This window comes from Bombus impatiens, unplaced genomic scaffold (assembly GCF_000188095.3).
Source record: "Bombus impatiens unplaced genomic scaffold, BIMP_2.2 scf_1055, whole genome shotgun sequence".
Classification (NCBI taxonomy): domain Eukaryota; kingdom Metazoa; phylum Arthropoda; class Insecta; order Hymenoptera; family Apidae; genus Bombus; species Bombus impatiens.
Window position 1 is genome coordinate 520267 of NT_177474.1, and position 9620 is coordinate 529886.

The following is a 9620-nucleotide window of genomic DNA, read 5'->3' on the forward strand; positions in this document are numbered from 1 at the left end:
TACTACGTTTCATATAAATTATCGTTGTTATGCACTGCCTAGCAACAATTACTCTTTAAAGTTATCTTAATTCCTCTTACTTCATGGAACGCATAATAGTCAATTCCTACATACAAATAAGAACAAGACGTCTCGTTTTCAAATGCACCGCGCCTGAAATCAGATCACCAAATATCCCCACGTTCCATTTATTCTTCTTCCACCGCAAAAGCAGGTCCAATGGAGGGGATTGATACATTATCCTCGTGATATCGCGAGCAATGGAAGGGGAATAGTTCCGCGTGGTGCGGTGGGGAATGTTAGAGATGGTCGTGGGGTTCGATAACGCAAGCCTGCCTTGTCTAATTACTTTTACTTGTATCTGCTCGTATTTACTGGTAGAAGGAGAAGAGTCGTACGGAGCAGCATAGAACACGAGCTCGGGGCAGTAGGCACGAGGAAGGTCGTCTGTGAGAAACGAAGGATGGCCTGCTCGGAAACGCCGGTCACGACGCTTACAGTCTCCCTCGTTTATCTTCTGACGCTTTTCGGTGAGTTACCAACTTACAAGTTGGCCCGCCTGCTTTCACGTTTCGATCTTACGTACTTTCCCGCGCGACGTCATCCATCCTCGTTAATTTTTAAATCCCTTTGCTATATTATTTGTCATTTTTCAATGTTTCGACCAACTATCCAGGCAACTATTCATAGAAGTGCTTGACGTTGATTAAAATTATTCGAGTGACTGTTTAAACAACTGTATTTATAAGCACAATAAGAACGTCCAATTTTCTTTACATCTTTGATGTTATAACTATCCTTGTGTAAGTTAGAAAAAATTCGATAACTTGTGAACCGCATCGTATTATATATAGGATATGTTTATGATATAGATTTTTATTTAACCACTTTTCCTCGATTGGTTCTATCGATAAGTAGCTAGATTAAAAACAGTTAAATTAAGTAAATTAGAAGTGCAAAAACGTTTAATACGTGTTAACTGCTATAATGTTTAACCGTTGCATCGAACAAAGAATAAAGTTTCGTCTTGTGTTTAAATGAAATCCGACGAATCTTATGAAATTATCTACGCAGTGTTTGTTTCTTTGTTCAATGTATCTATACATTCAGTACTTTTTTGGTATTTCACTTTGTACCGGTTTGGTTAATCAAGGCTACAAAATTATTTTCTAACTCGGGGCATAGGACAATTATAGTAATCGACAACATAACTTTAGGACTTAAGAACAAAAAATAATTCTTTAATTACTTTAAAGTGCTACGAAGATCGTCTCTGATAGAAGTTTTTTTGTATTTCAGGTTCCTACTGTCAAATGGCCCCAGGTAAATTAACATCTCTTTGTTTTATATTTGACATACTTTAATATAAAAAAACTAAAGGAAAATAAATAATAAATGTGATTTTTCTCTGCATGATTTACTTTCAGCAATTCAGCTAAATTCGTTAGTAAAATATAAAATAATTGAAAACGTTGTACATATGCGGATCTATAAACTAAAAATAAATTTGAGCCTGTTTGGCGGGATAACTGATCTGAGATAACCTAACAGTGGTTAGGAATTCACGATTGGATTTTATTCCTTTTAGCGTTGGTAATTTTACTCGAAACAGAAGATTCAAACGAAATCAAGCACCAAATTCGAAATTCAATTTTGTTCATTTTTAATTGTTATTAATATACTTTGGTTATGGCTATTTTTGTTTAACTTCCTTTTCATTTTCGATTACAAAAAATAGCTCGATCCAAAAAATAGCCGCAATTCATCCTTTCATTAATTACGAGAACGGAGTAACTATTTCCGTTTCCTTGTCGTGTAGCAGGGACTTGGTGAATTAACGGTGTTTATCGTTGGAGTATATTGGTGATATGCGATTATACATTCGTGTACACAAGTAAAGCCTGTGCCTATATATGCATGCATCTCGTATAGAGCACACTGAGGGCTTCGCCGCTTTTAGAAGAGCGATCCAGACTGTGACGATTTTGTGTGCGTAGATATGCGTACGTTTGTATACTGGGCGACTCAAAAATAGGGATTTGTGTTATGTAAAATATGAATCCATTAAAAGTTTATTTAATTTTGAGAAAATATATCATAATGAAATATCTCCTTTTATTTCATTACTTTATTTCTTAACTTTATTATATAAATGTTTATAAAATCACGCGAAGAACTATCTCTCGAGAAAAACGTTTATTTCTGCATTTGCAATAAGAAACTATAAAGGCAATATTTGTGAAGGTATGTCAGCGTGTGACAAGCAAATTGATTAATTTAATTATTGCCGAAGTGAATTTCAAGGGATTAGGTTGAGTATTAAATTTGTTTATTGTACGTTTATACCAGTGTTATATCTATTTCGAGAAATATCATAACGATAATATTTTAAAGAAAGTCGTATGACTTTGTTATTTTTAAATTGGATTTACGAATGCGAAAACTCATATGTATCGTTTAACTGTGCTGATGCTGGTTGTATTTTAAATTCTTAGATTTCTGATTTTACCTTTTTTCTCTATTTTCGTCATATTTTTGAGCCACCTTGTATGCACACTCGTGTGAACATATTTATCTTCGTGTAACCATACGCTGCACTTATAGATCCTTAAGTGCCAACGCTGATACATATTAAGTGTTTCCACAAACATGTAATTAGAATTATAGATCTTATCTGTTTATGAAAATATTATTTTCTTACATCAAATTAACGACATGGAAAGTAGTGTATTAAAACACGGTAGAATGACTAATTACGAATTGACGATTTGGAAGCAGATTGGCAAGTTAATTTTCAAATGCAATTATCGCACCGATCGGCATAATTACATTTACGTACTAAGTGAAAAAAGGTAGCTATCTACAAGTTATTTTATTCTAAAGTTTCATATAAAAACAGCTCATACACTTACTAACGAGTACAAACTCGAATTAAAATAATCACTGATTCTTCCTTTTGTTCTTTGCAGCTCTATCACTCCACGATATTAGTAAACAAAAAGGAAAAAAGAAAAATATACGTTTCATAACTTCGTAATCGCGCCAAACATTCTACACTCACGTATCTAACCACACGCAAACGTCAGCCGACGATCAACGTCGCACTTACACACAGACAACCGCTATTCAGTGTGTCCCATTCTCATTGGCTTATAGACGAGCCATTACAGAGTCCATGGAGTAACAATGTTTGTCAGTCGACGGGTAACTTTGCCAGATCACATATCGAAATTGTCGCGTCGATCCTCGATCGATTCTTCGCCGGGTTTTCTCGTAGGACAGGGCGGAACGATAGATCCACGTTGTTTCTGTTACTTTATCGATCATGTATTGGAAAGTGTGCGTGATTTTTGTAGCCATGGCTGGTGCTACTAGAGGCTGGGACCTGGCAAGCGGATTGAAATATAAACTGACGACAACATTGCTGTTTAGCGAGGCAGCTCCGTCGAAATCCAGCGGGGACGTTGGCTTTCGATTAACCGGCGAATTGGATGTAACCGCCGTTTGGCAGAAACCGGATGATCCGAGTAGCTTTTTGCTGAAAATCGAGGTGGGAATCGTTACTGTTTTATACAACTTCGTTTATTGAAACGAAATTTTGGCTAGTGTTCGATTAAATGAATTTCTGTTAAGTGGATTTCTTCTACTCTTGAATAATGAATTGCTGTCACTTTAATGAGAGAAATGGCAGGAGAGTCGGTGAATTCCTTACCGTATACCTAATTTCGTGAAGTTTTGGTAAAATACGGATTATTTCTAACTCGATGTATACAGATTCCAGTTCTTATCTTTGCTGTTCCCTCTTTGGAGATATGTTTGTATTAAATTTCTTTCTTTATTCGCGTGCCATCGATAGCAAGCATGAAAGTTCTTATTCAAGATGTAAAATATCTGATATTATCATTTTTTATACATATTTGTGTTTTATCAATAGCACAGTGTTCAGTCTATAATTGCCGAGTTCTATTGAATTTAACGAGACAGTTACTGCATGCAAAGGAAAATCTCAGTTTCAAATAGAATTTTTATCGAGCAACGAACGATAAGTGGGGAGTTCGTATTAGCAATATTAAGCTATGATAACCTTTTCTTAAAAGATTAAAGTACAGCACGTTTTACCAGATACCGTGAATGTATAATATATACAGTCGTCTCGATGAATAAGTTAACGGCCTTACGTTTAAACTTTTAGCGAAAACGTTAATTTGTTTTCCTAAGCAATTATATATTATCTTCCGAGTATTCCCTTGATCACTGCCAAGGCTTTGATCGAGGTGACCGCCATATGTCAGGGCTGTCCTTGTGTCTCTTGCTCTTATAAAACTTCTTCCTTTTTCACCTTTTTCGTATACTTACCATTTAGGACTTGGCAGGAAAACATTGAATAATAACTACATGACTAGCCTGTATACGCTTCCTGATGACTCACGAAGGTTACTGCACAAAATATTTGGGGAATTGATTTAATTAGATCGGTTGTTATCATTTCACTATCGTTTCATTTCTACTACACATTTTCACAGTAATCGTCATGGATAAAAACAAATTCTTGTATTTTTCATAGCTCCTGCAACCACAACTGTGGATCAAATCTCGAAGTGCTCCAGAACTAGAAGGATTCGTCGAACACTCCTCCAGAATAAACGCCCTTGCACAGAAACCTTTGCTAATATTTTGGAGAAACGGCGACGTAAATTCCATCTTCATGGATACTGCAGAGAGCGTCTCTTCGGCAAACCTCAAACGTGGCTTAGCCAGTTTATTCCAATATACAGTGTTCGATAGCGACGTCGAGGAACGAGATGCTTCCGGTCTCTGTAAAGTAACGTACCATTCTTTGGGACCGAGGACAATGGGAAAACGAAAAATATCCTGCAAGCAAAATATTCTACCACCAAAGAAACGGCATTCGAATCCATTGTTCGGCGTGAAGCTTACGAGTACTCGTAATTCAACCTACGAACTCACGGAGCAGCTTTTGCCTAGCTTGATTCGTGATGAGGAGAGTCATCGAATGGCACTTACCGCCAGACCGGAAGTGGGCGCCATCGTCACGTCGGAGAGGACACTCGAGCTGCTTCCTGGCACGCTCAGCGCTAAAACCGTGCAGGCTGATACCTTGAATCAAGCTCTCGCTGCCGCGCAACCTGGATACAGAGAAACGAGTATCGAGCTACAATTGGAACCGTCCTCGTGCCCTGACTACGGATGCCCCACGGTTAGTTCATAAAATTCTTTTTCCTTGTTTTCTTTTAGAACCTACATTTTCCCATTAATCTATTCTAATTTAATACATGCAATTTGTTAACCTTCCTCGGCATCCCATAAACATCTTATGTTGTTATGGAAACTGATTTCTCGCCAAAATCAACAGCGTGCCGGTAAGCTGGGATACTTAAAATTATCTTCGTTTAAATCAACAAGTTTATTTGTCGAGTGTTTCCTGTTCTTTGTTTACTTATGAGTAACCAATGATAAATGAATAAGGCAGGAAATGAAAGACACGTTACTGCATAACATCTTCTCATAAAGTCATCCATTTCATTATTCTACTAGTAAATTAATATATCTAATAGATTAAAAATTGTACAAACAGATTTGCGATATCAAAATTATGGGAAATAATCGACTATAAATAAATATTTAATCGTATTTTTGTAATATTTGATTTTAGATCGAACAAACGGTCGAAGAGTACCGCAGCGCCCTGGAGAACAACGCATTGGGTACTGGAAAATCTGCTTCGGCGTTCCTGAAGTTACTACCTCTAGTCAGATCAGCCTCTCCAGATGAACTGCAGAAGCTCCTAAAAAGTCCACGATATCGTCAAATAAAACCTCAACTATTAGATATCTTTGGCGCCGCCTCGACCATAGCAGGACATCAAGCAGCCATGAAAATTCTTCGACAAGACGAAATAGGAAACGAGACTGAAAGATATCTTTGGGCCCTGTCTCTGTCTCCAACGCCGAATGCAGATATCGCTAAAAATATTCTGAGACGATCGGAAGAGACCCATCCGAACGACAAAGTGTCAGAAACGATAGCTTTAACCGCAGCAGCGATGGCACGTCATTTAGAGTGTCCAGCTAGCATCGAGAAAGCAAGAATCAGTTTGGAAATCGGTCTCGATACTTGCACGGGGGAAGAGTGCAAGCTGAAGTTCCTCAGGGCTCTAAGAAATTTAAGAACCAAGGCTGCGATCCCGACCTTGTTAAAATTTGCAACGAGTGAGAATAAAGCACTCAATGTCGCTGCTTGGAAGGCTCTGTCAGCGCTACCCAGAGATTCGCTGACTCCTGAAGTAAAAAAGGTAGCCAAACGAGTCTTTTACGAAATAGGTGGGCCAAAGAGAGACAGTAGTTCTAGAACTATAGCCTTGGATATTATTCTCGAAACGAATCCATCGAAGGAAGATATGAGACACTTGGTGGAGTATTTAGCAAACACAGATCTCGATTACGAGGTTCGGAAGTATCTCAGTCAACGATTGGAACAACTCTCTGATAAGGATCTTCGATTTGCTAAAGATCTGAGCGAAGTTTTGGGTACGTGTGGAAAGGATATCGTTAATTACAATGTGTATTCCCAGAAAGGTCTTAGCACAGCGTTCACGAGAAACTTTCTAAGGTCAATAGATAGTAATGGATCATTGATAACTATTCAAGAGATTCAGTCAGGTTTAATGAAGCGTGGAATAGTCGACGTAGTTCTTCAAGTTGAAGACCACGAAGAGGCGCTATTCTCTCTTGGCCTGTTCGCGGGAGGCCTAGGAAGCTTCGTTTCGACTTCCAGCCAGGAAAATGACATTCAGGATGTCGAACCGTCTACTGCAGGAATGGAGCTCGATTTCCTAGGTGTTGGTATCAGGCCATTCGTCTTCTTCTCTGGCCAAGGGGAACTTATGAGTCACGTCTGGTCTGGATCAGCGTCCGAACGAACTCCAGCTTTCCAGGCCTTAGCTGCTCTCCATAACTACAACGAATACATTCCATTGGCCTCGGGAATCGTAGCCGAAGTCGACGTCCAAGGTGCGGTTAGCTTCGATTTAGCTGGACAAATTCAACTGAGCCTATGGTCCAGAAACGCTCAGTCACTGGTGGATCTGAAGGCTGGAATTATGATCCAGGGAGGAACGAAAGTGCGTTCCGACTTTGTGCAGAGCATGGCTGAGTTCTCCATGTCGATGGAACCGAAATTGGAGTTGGCCACCGACGTAGACTTTTCCGGGCCGGTATCTCTGTGCATGAGACTTAGCCAACCAGAGAACGTGGTGAAGTATCAGGTATATAAGGTTGAAAGGGTAGCTGGAAGTAGGCACAAATTGAGAAAAACCAGGAGGATGAGGTTGCATAATCCTGGGAGGTCTTATCTGTTGAACAGAAAGAATAACGAGATGTGCTCGATGGTGTTCAGTTAATCGATAAAGACTGTTCGAGTTTGACATAGAACTTTATAGAATTTACGAAGACAGTTTTTATCGAAGATGTTACATTCTTCTTCTTCCAATCGTGTATCGTGCAATGCGTCGAGGAAAGGGAATCGCGCGTGCTGCACGAAAAGGAACTGTATAGGTATATTTTTGTTGTAATTTTGTATTTTGTAATTACATTTTTTCTATTTTGTTATAATTTATATAATTTATGTACTCGGTACATTTACGATTTACGGGGAAAAAGAAATTTTATTCCGATGAAAATTGCTCGAACTCGTTCCACTTCTATCAACGCTATTTGTTTTGCAACTCATTTTGATTCGATTTTTTATAGTGGGTGACCCTCAATAATTGAATTATTTCATAGCCTTTTGCATACGTGCTTTGCATATTTAAATGATACGCTAAGCGTAGAAGCTATAACGATTCTCATCAATTTTATTCAAAATATCTATGAGTAGTACACAAAATATTACTTTAAAATCGATATTAACAAGCAAAGAAATATCTAATACATTGTAGAGAGCTAAAAGTATATCGAGTTACTTATTTTTTGATGAATTTATAATTTATGAAACTTAATGTAATGCATGTTTTATACAAGGAATATTTTTATTCAGATATTGCTAGTTCAGAGAATATTATATGTTGAAAGATATTATATTTTATGATATATATAGGAAGAGCTGGAAGAAGGCAGATCTGGAATTTATAGAATGTATTGAAGAGAAATGGAAATCGGAAAGTTTATACATTTTCTAAATTAAATGGAGAAATTTTAATTTATTTGTCGGAATATGAGATAAGAGGTATAAAAGCTGATCTTGCATAAAGAAACGCAAAGTAAATCGTTGGAATAAATTGATTGAAATATAAGGATTAAAAAATGTCTTTTCTTTCGATCTTTAAGAACCTATCTTAATTTTCATAAAAATTCATTTTCTCCTTACTCAATTGCCTAATTTTAAACCTATATTTTGAACACTTTAACGACAGCCACACTCGGCAACAACCATGTCTTCGTAGCCGTACTGATAAGTTAAAGTTCCACTGGCATCCAGATAAAGCAGACTGGTAGGCGCTAGTCTCGTCGGTACGCAGCAAGCTCTGCCAACAGGTTTGCTGCCGCCCTCGATAGCCTGGAGAGCACCGTGTACCAACGTCTGCACGATCGCATGCTTCGTGGGGCTAAGATGATCGCCGAACGGGTAAAAGCACTTCCCAGAGCACTGATAGGCTTCGTACCCGGGTGGAGCAACGACCCATTCGTCGTACGCGATCAGTGCAAAGTCTACGTAAAGAGATCGTCGTCTGCAGGAATTCTTACGTCTTCTTCGGGGACCGTCGTCTTCGTCCGTCTCTTCTTCTTGAATGGAACGCCTTAAGCGCCTCTTCCTCACTTTGGCGTAGCTCAATAACAAGATTGGGCCGTCTCCGCAAGGATGATAACCGACTCTACCGTATACTCGGAATCTGACGGCACTACCACTCCTTGCAGCCACTGCAGAAGTAACATTGAAAGCCCTCCAACTATCGTCCCTCCTCGATTTGCAGCTTCCAAAAGCGTCCGTATGATCTAAACGCACTCTGAGAATGGATCCAACAACGCCGAGCAATTCTGCTACCTCTAGAGCTTCGTCTGGATCGATCGGAGGTATCGAGAATACCAGAATCCTGGCTCCTTCGTTGGTCGGACCTGACACATGGATCGGTTCTAACGCTCGAACTATGTCCACGTCTGATCTGCGGTGGTACAGCTCTAGCATGTATTTGGATACGACTCCACGATACTTTTTATGACTTTTGCCGATGGTTTTTCTGTTTGTTTTGTTAGAGAATCGACGGAAAACGGATGGAGAAGACGATGGAATGGAGAGGTCGAACTGAATCGACGCTTTCGCGTGTACCGTGGAGGTTCGCCAGGAAAGAGAACTGGTTTTCCACAATCCATAGACACAGAAAGTTCCAACGAAGAGTAAGAAGATATATTGAGAAGGGTTCATGACGAAGAGCACTGGAGGGTTTGGTGATGGGTTTCAGGGATTTTAAATCGACGCGAAAGAGTGAAAAATCGGATGATTTCGAACCGAAGTCGATCGGATTTGGCATCCAACTGCCAACGAATCCTTGGCCGGTGGGTGAGGTTGAAGGACGGCTTTTAAATAACTGCCAATGGGAAGGAGGG

At 39.1% G+C, this 9620-nt stretch overlaps 2 protein-coding genes across 4 annotated transcripts; one reads left to right on the forward strand and one right to left on the reverse strand.

The window, feature by feature from the left end:
- The first annotated feature begins 233 nt into the window (after window positions 1–233).
- Window positions 234–8175, forward strand: LOC100745030 (microsomal triglyceride transfer protein large subunit). 3 transcript variants are annotated; one of them, XM_003493192.4, is made up of 5 exons: window positions 234–530; window positions 1300–1323; window positions 3357–3550; window positions 4565–5218; window positions 5675–8175. In XM_003493192.4, the coding sequence occupies exons 1-5, from the start codon at window positions 464–466 to the stop codon at window positions 7418–7420; spliced, it is 2685 nt and encodes an 894-aa protein (XP_003493240.1). In that variant the 5' UTR covers window positions 234–463; the 3' UTR covers window positions 7421–8175. The 3 variants fall into 3 exon arrangements, with proteins under 3 accessions (XP_003493240.1, XP_024226672.1, XP_033179383.1); XM_024370904.2 differs by lacking the exon at window positions 1300–1323 and having other exon boundaries at window positions 247–530; XM_033323492.1 differs by lacking the exons at window positions 234–530; window positions 1300–1323 and adding an exon at window positions 2147–2397 and having other exon boundaries at window positions 2496–3550.
- Window positions 7992–9616, reverse strand: LOC100745152 (growth/differentiation factor 2-like). Its single transcript, XM_003493193.4, has one exon. The coding sequence runs from the start codon at window positions 9436–9438 to the stop codon at window positions 8422–8424; it is 1017 nt and encodes a 338-aa protein (XP_003493241.1). The 5' UTR covers window positions 9439–9616; the 3' UTR covers window positions 7992–8421.
- Between the last annotated feature and the right edge of the window lie 4 nt (window positions 9617–9620).

Coding starts and splice junctions, on each gene's coding strand:
- LOC100745152 (XM_003493193.4), bottom strand. CDS start 9,438: ATGAACCCTTCTCAATATATCTTCTTACTCTTCGTTGGAACTTTCTGT.
- LOC100745030 (XM_003493192.4), top strand. CDS start 464: ATGGCCTGCTCGGAAACGCCGGTCACGACGCTTACAGTCTCCCTCGTT. Junction 531..1,299: donor TTATCTTCTGACGCTTTTCG/GTGAGTTACCAA, acceptor TTTGTATTTCAG/GTTCCTACTGTCAAATGGCC. Junction 1,324..3,356: donor CTACTGTCAAATGGCCCCAG/GTAAATTAACAT, acceptor TGATTTTTGTAG/CCATGGCTGGTGCTACTAGA.